The sequence below is a fragment of the Myxocyprinus asiaticus genome, chromosome 1 (assembly GCF_019703515.2).
Source record: "Myxocyprinus asiaticus isolate MX2 ecotype Aquarium Trade chromosome 1, UBuf_Myxa_2, whole genome shotgun sequence".
Lineage (NCBI taxonomy): Eukaryota > Metazoa > Chordata > Actinopteri > Cypriniformes > Catostomidae > Myxocyprinus > Myxocyprinus asiaticus.
In genome coordinates this window covers 32,838,077-32,858,327 of record NC_059344.1, presented here as the reverse complement: position 1 = coordinate 32,858,327, position 20,251 = coordinate 32,838,077, and the positions used below count along the sequence as shown (strand labels likewise).

Here is a 20,251-nt window from a genome sequence, read left to right as displayed (position 1 = left end):
AGAAGCTGCTGTAATGCGCCGTAAATCCAACAGCTTTTCGAGGTGAATGGATCGGCAGAGTAATTCAGCTCACTGACCACAAACGCTCGGTTCCGAAGAGAAAATCTGAACGAGTGGTTGCGAGCCAGCTCCTTTTATACCTGTATGCAAATTCCACTCGCCAATTCCCATTGGCCTTTTTTTTTTGTTCTTTTTTTTTTTTGTGATTTTTTTTTTTTTTTTTTTTCTCCCAATTTGGAATGGCCAATTCCCAATGTGCTTTTAAGTCACGTAGTGATTCGCCTCAGTCCGGGTGGCGTAGGACGAATCCCAGTTGCCTCCACATCTGAGATCGTCAACCCACGCATCTTATCACGTGGGTTGTTGAGCGCGTTGCCACGGAGACATAGCGTGTGTGGAGGCTTCACGCCACCCACCGCAGCATCCACGCTCAACTCACCACGCGCCCCACCGAGAACGAACCACATTATAGCAATCACGAGGAGGTTACCCCATGTGACTCTACCCTCCCTAGTGACCGGGCCAATTTGGTTACTTAGAAGACTTGGCTGGAGTCACTCAGCACGCCCTGGGATTCGAACTAGCAAACTCCAGGGGTGGTAGCCAGCGTCTTTACCACTGAGTAATTATGTGAGAAGAAAGAAATCACTGAACAGCTGAATTCAACCTCAGGTTTGCGTCAGAGTTCTGTTGGTGTTTACTTTTTAAAAATGACCATCTGACTCCTCAGTATTCAGCCTATTACAAGACTACTTGCCAAATAAAAAAATAAATAAATGCACATGAAACAGTGATCTGAGTTGAAATTATTTTATTGGCTTACTTGTAGAGATCGCACGGTGATCCGAGAAGTGGGAAAGACAGCTCGCAGATCCCGGATATGTGGTCTTATACGTCTTAATCCCCGGATGTGCGGTTGTTACAGAGCAATATCTGACTGCTGGATGAAGACATTGACCAATCAGAATTGAGTATTCCAGAGAGCAGTGTAATAAGGTTTTTTAATGGCCGATTGATGATCAGTTGTTTTTTTTCCTAAATTTTTGCTGTTTTTTATAAAATAGTAAAGTCTAATTTCAATCGTTGACATATACCATGGATTGTATGAATTTCCTGCCATCATCCGATCGGATCAAAACCAGAAGATACAAAAGATAAGTAATACCGCTTGTGTTTAAAAATCCACTCTTTCAGTATTTTTATGCACTTTACTGTAATGACGTCATTTAGATCGCAAAACAGAGAGCATATTTAAAGCTAGAGACTTGTAGCTTTCAAACGATATAAGGTTTGTCAAGATTAAAGTCGGATATGAAGGTAATATAGTCCAATAAATAAAAAGAAATGCTAAAAAAAGCATATATGGGACGATGCCAGTGAACAGGCTAAACTAGCTCTTCAGTATCCACCTTATTTTTCAGCAAAACTAGGGTGCCACCATAATCAATCTTGTGGACCACTTCCGGTATAAGCCACTTCCAGCTATTTTAGCTATACAAAAATACTATATTATGCTGCTTTGTATTATAGGCTGGCAATAAATGTCGACATATTATTATCATTCATTAAGATTTTAATTGGTTTTGAGCGCATATAGTTTCACTGTTTATAGCATTTTGGCATCGTTTAATCACACACTGTTGCACTGGCAGAATGAATTAAATCAGGTGCTGACACGGACAGTCCTGGGCGCCGTCTGACACACCGCCCTCCACAAACTTTACACAACCAGCAGAGAGAAGAAAGATGCTGGGAAAATACTGCTTCAACTTTATTTGCACCAAAACTGCATCTTGTTTCATCTTGGCAAAATAATAAACGCATTTTACTCTCCGTTCTTGTCAGAGAGCATTCTCTCTTTCTTAGTGGTGCATAGTAAACAGACACGCAGATCGGCATTCAGCATGGCTTATGAAACATCACCTTTGGAAATAAATAGATAAATAAAGGCATCATCGGAGGTAATGCAGGTACATATGAATGGAAGTTTACATGGAGACAAGAAAGACTGCATCATCACAATTTCGGTAAAGAAAGAAGCAGATTTTATTACCATCTCTTCAATACAACAACACACAGCAACAAGTGAATGATTTACTTACTCTTTTACTATAAATGCTGACGTTAGAAAATTATCCTACATTGGCACATAATTCTGCTGTACATACTGTGGTTGTGTGATAGTTTGTAAGCCCAGATCACTAACTCTGGTATTATAACCGTCTAGTTATTTACACTGCGGTCAATGCCAGCGGAACTTTCTCACATTCGCCGCAAATGCAGCCGCTGCTTACTTCAGCGTTGCAAAATAAGGTGGACACTTACTGTCTGATTGTCCATATGACAACTAAAGAAGAAAACATTTGCAACATTTTGTAAGGAATGTATTTAAATTTTAATTTATTGTATTTAAATGTTTTATCAATTTTATTATGAAATGAAAAAAAGTGTGTATTTTGATAAAAATAATTGAAATACAATAAGATGTATCATGCTGCATCAAGACTTATTTTGTAATCAAATCATGATGTTTCTAAAAATGCTAATAACTTTTGATCATTTTAGTCCATTGTCATTGATAGACTCCTTGGCTGATGCCAAGAACAATGTATATTGCATTACAAGTGATTCTATTCATTGCTTTTCGAGCAGTTTGCCTAAAATCTTCACAAAAATGCTATTTTCACAAATTTTTGCCATTCCTGTGCTTGGCCCCAATAATTGCTGCTTGCAGCTATATTTATTTATATTACTCTAGCCAAATATTTATTTATGTATTATAATTATTTATTATATTTAAATATATACATCCTTTTAATTTTTCTTTCTCTGTTCTCTTTTTTTTTTTTCATAAAAGTCATGAATCACTCTTTAAAGTTAACTGTAAGCACTCTGCAGTTGGCTGACAGTTTCACTAGATTTAAATAAAAGTTGATGTATCAGTCAGACTCTGCAGTTCTTAATCACTCTTTTACAGCACTTTTATGGCCCTAGATACTTCAGTTCCATTTGATGAATCACTTTTTAGCAGAATTCAGTGCTTGTCAGTGTGTAAGGTGAAGTACATTCTGTGAGTGGTGTGTTTTTCTGAGTACAGATTAACTTTTAGTGTAAAAGCCAGTGCATATTTACAAATACAGGCTTTATTTTAATAGAAGTTTTAATACTGGTTAAACTGGTTTTAATGATGCTGACTAGCAGCGTGTGGTAGGTGTGGATCTACCAGTCCGGCTATTTTTAAGTCTGCATGGAGTTGTGCTAAAACTGGGTCGATCAAAGTTTATTTATTCAGAGCTCATATTTAAGAGTTTGTGTAGTGTAGTGTTATGAAACAGTGGAACTGTATTTTTTTTATTTTATTTTTTTTTATAAATAAATATGAATCAGCAGTGCTGTAGTTTGTGTGTGTGTGTGGGCAGGTTTAAGTGGTTTACGAGGACTTTTTTTTTAAGGTTACAAACTGGTAATTACAAGGATATTATGCTATAAATGTAGTTTATGAGGACATTTCTAGTGTCCCCATAATTCAAATCACTTATAAAACATACTAAATGATGTTTTATTGAAAATGTAAAAATGCAGAAAGTTTTTTGTGAGGGTTATGTTTAGGGGTAGGGTTAGGGTTAGGGGTAGGGGATAGAATCTATAGTTCATACAGTGTAAAAATAATTATGTCTATGGAGAGTCCTCATAATGATAGCTGCACCAACGTGTGTGTGTGTGTGTGTGTGTGTGTGTGTGTGTGTGTGTGATGGCACAGGTGATGTCAACAGATGGTACAGGTGATGTCAAAGACTCTTTGCAGGAGGTGTTGAGGAGGGGCTACAGACAGACAGACTAACAGATGGATGACAAAAAGCAGGGAACCAACAGAAACATGCACATTCACACAAACAAAAAAGTCAGAGAAGAACTACAATGCAGAAGGCATATGCAAAGGGTTGAATTAGTTATAAAGGATTTTCATTTGAGTTTGATTATAATTATATGATTGCTTTTACCTCTCAACATGATATGATTTATTAGATGTAGACTTCTTATTTGGCAAGTGAGCCGTATGCGTCTGTGTTGTGTGTGTTAGACGAGCATAAGGTGTTTTGGTGCCATATTTTCCCTGATGAGTTTGGAATGGTTCCCTTGTGCTGAACAGAAGGAGCAGTGTGTGACACTACTTAAAGGAGTCTTAGTGTCTCCTCTTTCTCTCCTCTTCTGCTCTCTTCCCTTCTTCTTCTTCCTCTCCTCCCCTTCCCTCTCCTCTCTTCCCTTCCCTTTCCTTCTTCCTCTTCCTCTCATCTCATCTCCTCTTCACCATGTAAATTGTGTGTTTATTTAATAAATGTCCTCACAGAGGTCTGTGTTAGAGATGAGGCCTAGAGTGTACGCAGGCAAGTGCTTGAGCTCCTTTGGTCTCCTAGATGTCTGTGTGCAGCTGCCACCCCGGCGTGAGTGCACTGATCTGGTTTAATAATAGGCAAAGCCTGTTGTCTTTGGGTTTTGTATCCCTGTCCCACTGTACCCACACACTTTCTCTCTCTCTTGCTCAGTGTCATAGAGCTTATAGCTCAGTATGAACCTGTTCACCTCGAGGGATGAGAGATGTTAGTCGTGTCTCTTCATATTTTTACATGTAAACTTTACAGAGGTAATGACCCCAGCTGGCCCCATTTGTAATGCGATAATTAGTGTTATGTCTGTACTGGCCCTCATAACACCATGCAGTTCTGTGCTGCTCTGATCCATCTCTTTCTGTGGTTCCCTCTTTCCATTTGTGTGCACTGAAACTCCATCATGCAACAAATTCCAGGTCTGTAGTTTTTAGCCAGTGCTAAATGGCAGTGTCAAATTAATAATACAACTCCTGAAGGAAAAAGAGAGCATGTGGAAAGGAAAAAACAGAGCTCTGGACCCAAAGCAGCTCATTGAAAACAATCAACGAATTCTCCTGAAACTAATGGAAACCGGGTTTACTGTCATCTTTCCATACAATTACAGACATAGGAACATAATTTTGAGGCCTTGGTGGAGGCAGACAGTGGTGCTGTGGTCAGTCCGGTTTGCATTGCTGTGGTGTTTGGCCGCAGAGATTTGGCTTGTTACAAAGATCCCTGGGAATTTATGTGACAAGAGTGCACTCTCTGACCAGGAAACTCTAACTCAGAGTTATTCATTCTCTGTCATGCATGCCATTTTCTCCCTATGCTGTGTATATATAAAAAACAAAACAAAAAAAATCTCTTTCTCAGGGTGTGAATTACACAGTAAGGGGGGGTTTCCGTTTTTTCCCTACAGGAGGTTGGGGGGGAATAGGTATTCGTTGATACTGTCCCTTAAATTATTTCTGAAACACAGGCAACATAAATTGTAATACACAGACATATATTAAAATATTATTTTTTGGTATTTCCCATCTGACGCATCTTGTGAATGAAGGAAATTCAATGCCAGGGGAAATGGATAAAATTATGCAGCAAAAAAAAACAAAAAAAAAAACAATTATGCTGTTTTGAAAAATAATAATAATGGTAAGACAGGAAAAAAGCCCCCAGTCATCTTGTTCTCCCCTTTTATAACATTAGAACCACTCGTTTTTCTACTGCTTTGTGCCTCTATGCTCTTTGCATATTTTCAAACAATATACATATTTACATTCGAGACATTTTGATAAAAACCAGTTGCGAGGAGGGAGTTGCGTTGCGGCTCCGATCTTGATCAGCTCCAATTCTGATCATGTTTTAAAAAATCACACTGAACTAAACATTTTGATGTCATATTGAAATATGAATTAGGCCTACTACAGCATTAAATTTAACATTGTATTTAATGAATGGCATGATTTCAAATGAGACCTCCCAAGAATGCGCAAATTAGCTTTCCGGGGGTCTTCTTTTGCATTCAGGGGGTCTCAGACCCCCTTAGACCCCCTGTAGTTCGGATCATGCTCTTCCTTCTATTCTATACTTTTCTGCTGTTACACCTCTGCTCTTGCCTCTGCTGTAGTGTACTTTTTATGTTATAAATTTGTTTTTTTTACGGTATCACTAAAGTTGTTGTTTCCACTATGATAAATTGCTTGTGTTTTTCCTTGTTATTCCTTTAGACACTTTGGATAATAAATCTAAAGTAAATCAAATGTAATTGTTATGTTAGTTTTGAATGACATCCTTTGAAGCTTTTGTCTCCTGTGCAGATTTCTTTCTGTCATTTCCTTTTTTTCTCTCTTGCAAATGTATCGATTGAAATTTAATTTCAAGTCACAGAAAGAAAATGTGCAGTTAGGGTGGAGGAGGGATGCGAGAATAATTGTGGAAAGGAGTGAAGCATGCAGCTGTGTTGATACCATTAGCGGTTTGATCATCCGAACCTTTGATTATCTAAACATGCTCATTTGGAACATTTTGCTTTGTTCACCTGGATGTAATGGTTTTCTTTAGATTTTGAAACTCCATTGAACACCTCTGTCAAAATATTTGTATTAATTTTTCATTCTTGGAATAATTTTCTCCATGGCTCAAACACACAGTAAAGTGCATGAGCACTGGTACTCTAGGACAACTACAGGTTTTTTTTACCATGTTTTGCTTCAAAAAAAAAAAAAAAAAAAAAACTCTCATTGCCCCATGGCTAAGCAGTTGTCGTTAAAGCTAGTGAATATACATGTTAAACATTGTTAAAGAGGTAGCAGAGACCTCTGGTCATAGAAAAGGGGGGTGAATCACTAACTGGCTCTTCAGATGGGGAATCCTCAAATGATTCAGAGATCAGTTCCCTTGAGCATTATCAGCCTCTTTATGTCTCTTTCTCTTTCTTACGATGTCTGTTTTAGAGTTATTTTAAAAGCGCTTTTAAGACGTGTGTTATAGTCTGTATACCATTACTGATGGTCATAGGGTTGGCACCGTACTAGCACAAATCTAAAAAATAAATCAAGCGAATCCCCTCGCATTAGCCCTGTCTTTAAAGAAAAGAATAATAATTCAGCCCTAAACTTTCACATTTCACGTTCTTTTGTTCCAGATCAGTTGCAGATAAGTTCATCTGACTCTTTTTTTCTTTTTTCAGTGGAAATGGGCGGTGAGGTCAGTCATGCCTTGCTATAATACTTTCCATCATAACATAACACATTTGCTTCTTTTTACTTAGAAAAAAAAAACGTAATCTCTATTTTATCAGGATCTCTCCTACAGTGGAATTGTAGCTCATATTTTATGTTTAAAGATACAAATGCCACATTGTTTTTAGCTCCTCATTAATAGAATAGAACGAGCATGTTTTATTTCTCAAAACAACTTCAGTGTTGGTAAACAGGTTTTAACATTATTTAACATGTAAATAAAATTATGTTCATAAGTAAAATGGTGAAATGCTTTGATATGAAATTGAGGTTGAGAGGTTGTTGAAATGAGATATAAGTCAGTAAAAATGCTACTGTAGAAGCACATGTGACAGTAATCAGTTAGTCATTTGTGACTGCCCTTTCTATCTCAATAGATGCCTCAGTTAACGGTCAGGCAATGCAGTGGCAGGTCCAGTGATTCACAGTTTTGGGGGAAGCACCTTGAACAATATAATTTACCTCCAGCTATAGGTTTGGCTGTCTGCAAGCTCTCAAACTCAAACCCTGTGTATTATGTTAATAAGGGATGGCCCCCTCCACTCATCCAAAGAGGATCCCCTGTTTAAAGACTCCATGCTGAGACTCTTAAGCATTATGTGAAAGCGATTGAGATGAATCATGCTTTCTTACATGTGGGGACAGACAATGCTGAAACCTCTGAAGTCTGTTGCTACTATATTGCGATATATTGCACCGTAACTTCCCGTATTCAACTAAGTCAGATGCATCACTAATATCGACAGTGTCTCTGTTAAGGTATTCTCTCAATATATGGTTGACATTTGCACATTGTGCTGTTATATAATTTACTGTAAGCTACTGTAAAGTATATGGAATGGCTAGTGAGTTTCTACCAAGTGTTTTTGCTGCTGTGACCTGAGGTGACTTGCTGTAAGGCTGGTTCAAATGTTGAATAAAGAGAGCACACCTTCAAACAGCAGTGTGTGTGCTTGTGCTCAAATGAATGTGGGAAACGATTGTGTTGTTGTTGTCACATAAAAATGGAAAAAGTGAGAGAAAGCTTTTGATCCAAAAAGAGAAAAGAAAACAACTTCTTGGAAAGTCGTCTTTAAAGAAGGTTGAATACTGTGGCTGACAACATATTTGTCTTTCCTAAAATTACTCCGCTCAAATGCAGAACCCTTAAAATTCTGCCAATATCACAGATACACCACAGGCACTAATTAAATAGCTGTCTGTATGTATTGATTTGCTGTGTACTTAATCTGTGCTAAAAATACAAGCTTACATTTTTACATTCTTATTTGTTGGTTTGCTTGTTTTACTCTTTACCAAATGTTTAGTTTGCAAGTTTAATGCTCCATATCAATAGCAAAAATATTACATTTTGCCGTAGCTTTATTTTGAATTGCTAATGTTGTTGTTGTTGTTTTTTTTTTTTGTGAAATTCTAAAAGAAATTGGAAATATATATATCTCCTATCTTACACTTACAGTCAAATAGCTTTTTTCACTCTGTAATTTTTATGATGATCTCAGCAAGGAATAGATGAACCATTGGTTCAATGAACCAAAGAATAATGTTCCATTAAGTTCACAATGTTTTATACTCCTTATACTTATATCTCAAGATGTTGTATTGTTTTGTCTACAGATTGAGTGTTAATGCAGGTCAGTTAATTTGCAGTGTAAATATTTTTAGTATTTGAGTGGGAGATGTGGCAGTTTGTATGTACTCAGTGTGCTAGTTGTGTTGAGCAGACTTCTACAGCATGTGTGTGTGTGTGTGTTTGGAGATTGTATAGTGTGAGAGGTAAGCAGCAGATTGGGTGGGTTTTAAAGCAGAATTTACAATCAGCCCAGAGTAGGTCTGTATGTGTGAAGTGTGTTCATGCAAGAGGAAGAGCCGCCTACGCCAACAGGATGATCTGTGACAGCCGGGCATTTGAAACACACACACACAGTCACACAAAAACATGCATCTTTTGCACACAAAGCCATCACAAATAATAAGATCAAACACATAACAATGTGCCAAAACAACTTTATACTACAAACACACAAAATAAAAAAAAAAACAATCCACACACAATGCTAACCCAGATAACTACACAAACGGCAAACAAAGCACATTTAGTAATATAAAATGTGTAGAAACACTTAACCTGAATGATGATACTAGCACGGTAGTGCTAAAATTAGTTTCTCGTGACATTTAGTTTTTTTTAAAAACACCACAGAGATGTGTGTAATCTTGGACAAGCATCAGTAGAGTCATGTTTACAGTGTGAGCTACTAAAACACAACAAATCCTCAGAACAGTTTGAATATTGTTTTAGAAAAGCTAATATAGGAGATCCTAGTGACTATGAGTTGATCAGTATGGTACAGGGGTTGGCAACCTTTTTGACATGGAGTGCCATTTTTCACAAACATACACATGTATTTGATTTTCCAAATATTGAGTCCACTTGTAAAAATGTTTCTATTTTATATTTGTCTAATTTAATTGTTTATCTTTAATTACAAATTATATTATCAGCATAATGGTTTGAGTGAAATGTTTTGCATTATGATATAAATCATGATCCTGCATGTTCATTTTCATAGAGCATCTAAAGTGCTTTAATGAAAGAAAACCTGTCCTTTTGTACAGAATGAGTTAACAAAGTTAATGTCACAAATTTGCTTATTTGATTACTGATCACCAAATTGTGTGGAATCTTAAATATTTCATTTGAGGGTTCATGTCATACATTTTTCAAAATCACACAGAGGGGTAATCACTAGTACACAAGCAACAGTGAGAGAGGAGCAGGCTATATTATTTATATAAAGTGTTTTGCACACGCATTCCAATCTTCATCTTGATGTAATCCTTCCTCATGATCACGCAGCATGTTTTCATCAGCTGAATGGGAGACTAAACACTATTAAAGTGTGACGAGATTTGCGCAACACAAGGTCATACGATCAACTATTAACCCTTTTCGGTGAATTGCACCTGCAAAATCCTAAAACTTTATTTCCATGTTTAATTTATATTTTGAATAGACTCGCGATGTGGGTTTATGTTTTCTCTTTTAATCCTTTAATGTAATTTTGAATGTGACCATGGTTTAAGGAGGGTGTACCTGTATGCTGGGTTGGAAATTCCAATGATTAATAGCGGTGTTTTCCTTATTACATCACGTATTGTTCTGAAAGCAAAAAGAAACAAATGAAACACAGAATGTAGGCTGTCATCCGCGCATCCTGACCGAAGCAAAGCGGGTGTGATTAACCGAAAGTGAAGCGCTGCCAGCTCGTGATGAGCAAATGGCTTGCACGCGCTACACGAGTCTGTTGGGTATACTGCAATCTTGTCACATTTTAACTTTTTGTTTAGCCTCGTATTCAGCTCATAAAAATACACGCTGCGTGATCACGAAGAAGGATTACATCAAGATGTACAGTTGTGCTCAAAAGTTTGCATACCCTGGCAGAAATTGTGAAATTTTGGCATTGATTTGTCTTTTATTTAAGGATAGTGATCATATGAAGCCATTTATTATCACATAGTTGTTTGGCTCCTTTTTAAATCATAATGATAACAGAAATCACCCAAATGGCCCTGATCAAAAGTTTACATACCCTTGAATGTTTGGCCTTGGTACAGACACACAAGGTGACACACACACAGGTTTAAATGGCAATTAAAGGTTAATTTCCCACATCTGTGGCTTTTTAAATTGCAATTAGTGTCTGTGTATAAATAGTCAATGAATTTGTTAGCGCTCACGTGGATGCACTGAGCAGGCTAGATACTGAGCCATGGGGAGCAGAAAAGAACTGTCAAAAACCTGCGTAACAAGGTAATGGAACTTTATAAAGATGGAAAAGGATATAAAAAGATATCCAAAGCCTTGAAAATACCAGTCAGTACTTGTTCAATCACTTATTAAGAAGTGGAAAATGCAGGGATCTCTTGATACCAAGCCAAGGTCAGGTAGACCAAGAAAGATTTCAGCCACAGCTGCCAGAAGAATTGTTCGGGATACAAAGAAAAACCCACAGGTAACCTCAGGAGAAATACAGGCTGCTCTGGAAAAAGACGGTGTGGTTGTTTCAAGGAGCATCTGTATCCTGAACAATTCTTCTGGCAGTTGTGGCTGAAATCTTTCTTGGTGCCATGGGTTGCCGACCCCTGGTATAGTCCTTTATATGGTGTCCTTCCACTTTTTAACTCTCTGCCATTATTCACACGTTCACATTTAATAAACACATATATTTTTACTTGACCCTATTATGCTGTTTTTAGGACTGTTGTAGGTCCAGCTCTCTGCCTTTTGATGTCTTGTTACCAAATGACTGTTTATGTCATTATGCATGGCTTTTATATTGATCCTGGTTTAAAAAAAGCTCAGCTCTAATCCAGGGTTGAGTGCGAATCAACCGACATCTTTGTTCTCTTTGACTGAGCTCCCCTGTTTTTAGTTCTGTCGGAAAATGTAGTGAAACATGGTCCATCCCATTAAGGCATAGGCTCACAGCAGCAGTGTGTGAGATTGTCTGGATGAGGAATGCAGGGGTTATTAACTCACTTGCAGAGGCAGGTACCCATTGAATATGAATGATACCTGAGGCCCCAGGTGATCCCCCTTCAACAATCCATCCTGTTTATCTGCTCTTAGGCTTTTCCCTTAGTTTTACATGTCTGATTTGTCGTCTCCTTTTATTGATGTGGTTTTGTACTCTGATGACAAGCTTGGAAATCTGGTGATTGAATGTTGTGATGAGGTGTGTCAAACCCTGCCATCTCTGTGAAGGAACACCGTTTATAATTTTTTCCACAAAGCAATGAATGTGAAGGAACTGTGTGTTTGCCCTAGTTCTCTCTCTCTCTCTCTCTCTCTCTCTCTCTCTCTCTCTCTCTCTCTCTCTCTCTCTCTCTCTCTGTCTCTCGTTGATAACACTTTAAGGTTTTATTTGTTAACATTAGTTAATGCATTAGGGATCACAAACTAACAGTGAACAATGACTTTTTACAGCATTTATTAATTGGTCAATGTAAGTTCAAATTGCATTAGCAAATGTTAATGTTTACAACTTTAAATAAAAAAAGTATATCAGTATATGGATAATTGTCAAATAAGGTTGTCTGATCTGATAAAAATTAGAAATCTTTTAAAAATCTATTTTAAAACACATAGAGTTCATAGAAATATTTATGACCATGTTAGTTTCATGCATTTTTTAAATACATTTTTAGCCTTTTCTACAAAATAATTGATTAAATTACTTTAAAAATGTCAAGTGGTTTAACCATCAAGTAAAACATATTAAAATACTTTCCTTGTTCCTGGAATGTACATGAGCTTAACTTAAAGGTGTACACCTCATTAAAAAGTCTTACTCCTAAAGAAATTAATAGTAATTTTGAAACAAAATCATGACTGCTCACATGAGATGAAGACTTGAGTCATATCAGTAACCTTATAAAAGCTGTTTTATTCTTCATGGAGAGGGTCCCCTCATGGGGGCTGCCATGTTAGGATCCAACACACTCTCATGACCAAACGTCACTGGGGGGACTTTCTGTCTGCGCCACTAAAATGTTGCCCTTGGTTAGTATATTAAACGTCAAGCTGATGCCATATTCAACTCATTTTCACAATATAGTTTCATATTTTAAAGTGTAACTTCATATTTTCAGTAACACTTTACAATAAGGTTCCATTTGTTAACATTAGTTCACAAAAGTTAACATGAACTAACAATGAACAATATTTATTAAGCATTTATTAGTCTTAGTTAATGTTAATTTCAACATCTACTAATACATTTTTAAAATCAAAAGTTTTATTAGTTAACATTAGTTAATGCTCTATGAACTAACATGAACTAACAATGAACAATTGTACTTTTATTAACTAACATTAACAAAGATTAATAATAAATGATGTAACAAATATATTGTTAATTTTTTGTTCATGATACCTAATGCATTTACTAATGTTAACAATTCTAATTACAATTAAGTTACAATTACTAATGTTGTGTCTTAATTTTATATTGTATCACAAGATATGCATTTGGATATATATTTAGATATTATAAAACTATTATTTGTCAAAGTTTAGTTTTAAATTAATTTGAAGTGTCAGTTTTTGCAGTTAATGTCATTATGCTTGCAATCAAACCTGACCATGGTGTAACAAAGAGAAGACACAGAATAAGCATGTTTATAACAATAATTTATTTAAAACATAAAAATTTAATAACTCAAAGTAAATTCATAATAATGTAAAGAAAATGAACATGCAAATGAACTGCAAAATTAAATTGAGTATAAAACAGAAGAATCAGTGTAAACATTTAGCAATTTAAAACTTTCTGTAGTAAACATTTTTTTTTTTTTTTTTTTTTTTGCAAACATGTGTGTTTGTGTGTGTCAGTATGTGTGTATGTTTTGCACTAAGGAGTCTCACACTGTAATTTCTGTCAGTTTTTTTTTTTTTTTTTGCATTGTGGCTGATTTATTGATTATATTATTGATTGACAGATAGAAAAAAAAATGCTCTGTTTTTGGTCTTTCCCGTTCATTTTGACAACGAATACCAAAGGTGTCGCTTTTTTTTATTTTTTATGACCACTTAGACTTATCGAATCAAGCCCAATTTGTATTTATTTTTTCTTGTATGTTCAGATGGTAAATGGATTAAATGTCACCAAGTATTGTACTGCTCAGATAAAGGAAACCATTTCTATTAAATGAGGAAAATTTGTTTTGGTCAAAAATGACAAATACCATAGGAAGGTTAAAGGGATAGTTCACCCAAAAATGAAATATGACTTTCTCTCTTCGCCAGAACACATTTGAAGAAAAATAGAAAAATATCTCAGCTCAGTAGGTCCTTAAAATGCAAGTTAATGGCAATTTCTCTTTTGAAACTCCAAAAATCAAAGACAGCCAGCATAAACGTCATCGAAACGATGTTTAAAGTAACCGTTTCAAGTGATTTTAATAAGGAACATTTTGAGAATTTTACCAAACAGTTTCAGAAGCTTCAGAAAAGGTGACTAGCTGAAGGTGAGTAGTTTGCATCCTTGTATATCATTGGTTAGGTTGAGTCGTAGGGCTAGGGTTAGGTGTTAAAAAATATACATATTGTAGTGTAATGTAAATACAATTATTGTGACTACCTTTACCTGTCTGTAATATGTTTATATTGTTATATTGGTTAAGATAAGGGGTGGGGTTGGGGACCTAAAATATGACAGTATAATGCAATTTAACTCAATTTAAGTGTAATGAAGTATGTTGCGGTTAAACACACACAATGAATGTGAAGATTGCCGAGCCTGTGATGGAATCATCCGAAACAAGTTGAGAACAGAATGACAACATCATATTGATGATGCAGGCAAAGAAGTTTCTATGGCGACGTATTTGTCATGAGACTGACCTGTAGAATCACATGACCAGCTGAATCTTACTTGCTTAATCTCAGCAAATGCCCTGTTGTTGGACACTTTCACTCTTGGATTAAATTAATCATGGCTGACTGTGAATAGTGAATTTCATTATATATATCATATTGCATTTGAATGATGCTGCATCCACGTCTCTAGGTTTCGGTGTGAGTCCAAGATGACGTGCGTGAAAAATTACTCATCCAAAATTAATGATTTTATTTTTTTATTAATACATTTTCAAACATATTTTTGAAGTAAAAAAATTTTTTTCGCAAATATCATGAATTTTTGAGTAAGAAATGTCACAAAGTTTTCTTAGGATTACTCTATTTGACCTATACAAAGTGTGCCTTTTCATAAAATTTTTTTTTTTTTTTTACTTCACACACATTCGTGAGGGTCTTCAGGGGTCTTCTCTGTTTTATGGGGATTTTTTGTCACATGACAAAATGGCTACTGCATGTTGGTTACACCACCTGACTTTGATATTATTAAAAACTAAATTGTTTCACTGCTTATTTTCTCCCGATATGATAGTATTGTTTTAGAAAATAGTAATAAAATATTATTCCAAACAACTAATACTAAAAGAAAATTTCAAGAATTGTAGCTTTTAATTAGACTTTTAAAATGCATTTTTTTACACTATCTACCACCAAAAAAAAAAATCTTCAAAATGACTTTGAACTCAGAAATGGAAAACATGTTCATTGTAGTGGTATATTCAAGAAGTCCTTTTGTGTGAATTTTTGAATAATAAAAAATTCTGATAAAAACATGAGCATCACATCATTGACCCATGTAGATCCCATTAGCATTAACCAAGATTAATAAATGCTTTAAAAGTATTGTTCATTGTTAGTTTAACTATTGGGTTAAGTAATGTTAACAAATACAACCTTACTGTGAAGTGTTACCATTACATTTAGCAGTTATAACATGAACTGTTGTATTGTGATAGATGTTGATTGATTGTTACAGCAGCATGTTATAACAATCTCACAGTCATCCTAGCTATACAGTATCTTAGCCGTTTTAACGATTTGAGGAAATATGTTTATCCAAAAGTGCATGTGGACCAATTAATCGCATTTTCACTGCATTAATCAGAAGCCTGCTGGGTTGTCATATTAAAAAATTTTGGCTGCTTGCTTAACATCAGTCTCCCAGCCTGCTAAAGTAATTACCACACTTGCCCCAGTGCCTCCTGGGATATGAAACATATGTTTTAACAATGGATTAATTTTATACAGGACTTTCATAGTGCTCTAAAAGCCGAACCAAAAAACGACTAAAGGATATGTAGTCAAAGACCATTAAACATCTAATGAACTGATGCAACTGCCTGCACCAAAGCTTGTTGTTAAAGAAAAGTAGGATGGTTTTATAGCCTGTTGTGGTCACCTTAAGACCTCCGCTGTCAGAATTTACTTCCTTACACACTCACAAACAGCAACTCACAGATGCACACTTGCACTTTTCCCAGATGATAAGCACTGCTTCTACACTTCTGTAGTCACTGTATAGTCCTTTCTCTCTCTTTCCATTTGTTGAGTGCATCACATACCAAAGTCTTGAGTTTACTTCTTTTTTCTGTCTACCCCGCTCTAGCGGTCTTTTATTTCCATCAGCCCTTGAGGATGATGCCCGTGCTCTTGTATAGCTCAACACTGCCCTTCAATGGTTAGACACAGAATATAATTTATTATTATTATTATTATTATTATTATTACAAATAAATCTAAAATTTCTAAAGCTCAGTTTAGCTTCTGTCATGTCTGTCCTTTTTTGGTTTTTTACCAACGGCAGTGGATTTTTGCTCAAGTCTTGTTTTTTGTCATTTCAGTGAATGAGATCATCGGCAGAGACATGTCTCAGGCCCCTGGGGCTCATGAGGGCTCCCCGGCTGCACACAGTCAGTCCTAGCCCACCTCAGACAATCCTCACAGGACTCCAGACCCAGGCAATGAGCTTCCACCCAAACCCACAGTCTGCCCTGATCAGCCTTAGTCCAGGAAAGACTTTCTCCAGCTTGGATCCAGAAGGCATTAGAACCTCCAAAAATAATGATTGCCTCCTCTTGATTCACCACACTCAACGCATGTGAACAACAAAAAGATACGATAACAACAAAATGAGTTGGGGTACATATGCATACATGCATAAGAAGAAAATCAGATGTGTATTTATCATACATACACAGACTTGGTGGTTAGGTGGGAGTAAACTTGGGTTTGTGTTGTCTGGCACACACAGTTCTCCTGGAAATAAAAACAAGAATTCAGGGCTTTCTGACAGCATGATGTATTATTTGTAGCTTGTAGATGAACCCTTTGTATTGGCTAGCTATGCAGCTGAGTACCCTCATCCCTGACCAGAATTTGCAGTACAAACAGCAATTCTAGTTACTTTAGTTGGATAGCAGAGGGGTGCTAGAAGTGTATTACATGCCCACACTTTGCGCCTTCTTACCAGCCGGAATTTTCCCAGTGCTACCCCATAGTGGACAGGTCCTTGGGTGCTGCACGGACTCTATAGTAATAATATGCAACATTCCACATGTCTAGTGACCTTTCTGAGCTGTAGATAATCTGTTTAATGATTGGCCCTTTTACTCTTCAGGTTGAACAAATGCCTTTAGTAGCTGTGGTTGTGATCGAAAAGGCTTTCTGCAGAGAAGTTATATTAGTTTTCTTCTTTCCATTTTAGATGAAGACACAGTTGAATTAAATTTGTGTAATTTTAACTTAGAAATAGCTGACTTACATTTTGTGTTCTGGAGTGCTGTGAATTGTGTTGGTTAAATCTTACTTTCACAGTTCTGTGCTTTCAAGTCAAATTAATTGTTCTCAGACTATAAAGAAAAAATATTTGTACAAATGCGAACTTAAAAATAACTGATGACCAAAAGGTCTGGAGATATTGAACTCAAACATAATAATATATTGACTATGCTGAGACATCTCTATGTGCCTTTGATTAGAGAAACAAATATGTATAAACATATGCATAGAGCAACTCAAACACATTGCAAGTTTGATGTCAGGGAACCAATCATATTTAGTTGATTTTTTAATTTATTTTTTACCCCAAAATGTTGCATCCTGACAATCAAGTAGACTTTAGATTATTACTCAGTATAATGTAATTTGAAGATTGTCAATGGTCTTTGTGTCTTTATTGCACCCTGAGAAATTTCAGATAGGTCCAAACCAAATTTTCATCAGTTCATCTTAGACAATTATAGTGATTGTTTTGTTCACAATTTGGGTTATAATTTCTCTGTGTTGACTCAAGCACAGTGTAGTCCAAAGTGAGAAAGATGGCCAGATGTCAAGAATTCTTTGTATTTGTATTGAGTCATGCACAGAGGAATGTACACTGCAGAAGCAGATGCTGTTTCTCTTTAACAGGTCTATGGTTTGGCTCAGGCAAAACTATGAATTGTATTGGCCCATTGCCTTAAAATGTGGATTTGAAAATTGAAATTGTGCAAATATTTTTTTCTATTTCTAGAAAACCGGCACAAGACAATTTAAACATTTTGTTATTATTATTATTTTTGAGTCTTTGAGATTTGTAGCTGTAACAATGACTGTTAATTATTTTTGAAAAAGAAAAAAAGAATCTGCTATGCACTATAAAACTGCCTTTTGCCTTTAAGAAAAAAAATGAAAAAAAATGGAAAACCTTGATGCCTCTAGACTAGATGCTGTAGAAATGCTTATTCATAGAGTAGTATGCCAGACATCCGTGTGTCAAGATGTGTATCTGTTCAAGCACAGAGAAAGCGTCTTAACAGTTTTGTGCGTATGGGCGTATGTCCGTTTGTATCCAATAAATTGTAGAAATTTGTTTTTGTAACTTTAAAAAAAACCTCTTGTTTGAATGGTGGAAAAGCACACTGATACATTAGGCTATGCAAGGACAGACAAAATGGTGTTGTGACATTTTCAAATATACAAATAGCAAGCTTGTTTGTTACTCTTGCATCTATACAGTAAGTATATATATTTTGTTGTATGTAAACCCATATAGTGACAGGTGTTTTCAATGCCACTTTTGACTATTTAATTCAAACTATCAAATATATGGTAGGAAAGCCTTAACTTGTATTTCAGTACAATTTTAGAGAATGTGTGTCATAAGGTTTGGGTTTGATTTAGGAATAGTATTTTTGAGAATAAAAAGAAAAATAAAACAGAAGGGGGATTCTGGGATGAAGCAGGGCCACTAGATAAGCACCTATTTTGGTTCTCTTCAATAAACCAAAGATAGAACAATGTGTTCCCATTTTACATACAGATGACAACACAGACACCAGAACTCTATTTTTGATACTTTGAAATGGATGTCATTCCTAAAGTTTGGGTAGGTTGGATGGTTTATAAAATAAAAGTATAGGTTCAGTTGATGTTTACGGAGCCTTGTATTGTCATTTCATGTACATTTTGTATTTAACATTTTGTCATTTTTAAGACTGCAGTGTTTTTTGAAATGATTCAAAGGTAACACCATGAGGCATAGGTTCTTCTGAGGTAGTGTATAAATAAAAAGAATAAATGCCCAACTGTCTCTCACTCATCATTGTGTCCTGGATCATGACATTAATCAAGAAACAAATGACTTTTTTTCAGCTGAACTGCTATGACTTAAATTATTAACTTGAAGTACCCCCAATATGGGATGTTAACTTCCAAAATATAATTAATTTAAATCTTTGCACTTTATTTTTTCTCATCTTGCTATATTTTAATGTACCTTCATTACATTTATTGTTCTTTTCGTAAAATGATTCTACATTTTATATTTTATTTACTTCACCATTGGTATTCCCAATCAGAGGTTGCGCTACAAATAATCAATATCTTTCACTCTAATGTACCAAGTTAAATTATTTCAGTCTTGGTCTAATTTTATCCATCATTTTCATGATGTTATTCATTCATTATGTCATTCCATTTGTGTATGTACTTTTGATATCTTGATATGATGAAGCCAAAGTCTACATTTGAAGTTATTAAAAGTGACTGTTCATAGAAGTAATAAAGCCTGGGGCGTAGCAACCATTATAATTTGGGGTGTTTCTTATAGAAAACCTTTTAGGAAATGAAACATTATATTTATATTTTTTATAAATTATACATACTTTAAAAGATTTGGACAAAAATCGACCATGACCACTGACTTTGTGCTTATGACTTATGGCATAGCACTGTGCTTAATGCTAGCACTCTAACAATAGGGCCCTCTTTCTTCTGCAGAACACAAATGAAGATTTAGAAGAATATTTCAGCTCTGTAGGTCCTCACAATGCAAGTGAATGGGTGCCTAATAATCTGAAGCTCAAAAATCCACATAAAGGCAGCATAAAAGTGATCCATACAACTCCAGTGGTTAAATCCATGTGCTCAGACACGATATGATAGGTGTGGGTGAGAAACCGGTCAATATTTAAGACCCTTTTTTATCATAAATTCTCCTCTGTATGCATAAAGAATGTGAATCACCAAAAATAGAAGGCAAAAGTGAAAGTGGAGATTGACTGAGCAAGGAAAAATTTTTGTATAGTAAATAAGGACTTAAATATTACTCTGTTTCTCATCCACACCTATCATGTCGCTTCTTAAGACATGGATTTAACCACTAGATTAATCTGGAGTACTTTTATGTTGCCCTTATGTGGATTTTGGAGCTTCAAAATTTTGCTGATGCACCT

At 35.7% G+C, this 20,251-nt stretch overlaps 1 protein-coding gene across 1 annotated transcript in view; it reads left to right on the top strand.

The window, feature by feature from the left end:
• The window catches only part of LOC127444647 (nuclear factor of activated T-cells, cytoplasmic 3-like), a 137,698-nt gene extending 118,596 nt beyond the window's left edge, over nt 1–19,102 (top strand). The window contains exon 10 of the mRNA XM_051704152.1: nt 16,379–19,102. Coding sequence (XP_051560112.1) covers nt 16,379–16,458 — 80 coding nt within the window. The 3' untranslated portion in view covers nt 16,459–19,102. The remainder of the gene's footprint in view (nt 1–16,378) is intronic.
• Nucleotides 19,103–20,251: the final 1,149 nt, after the last annotated feature.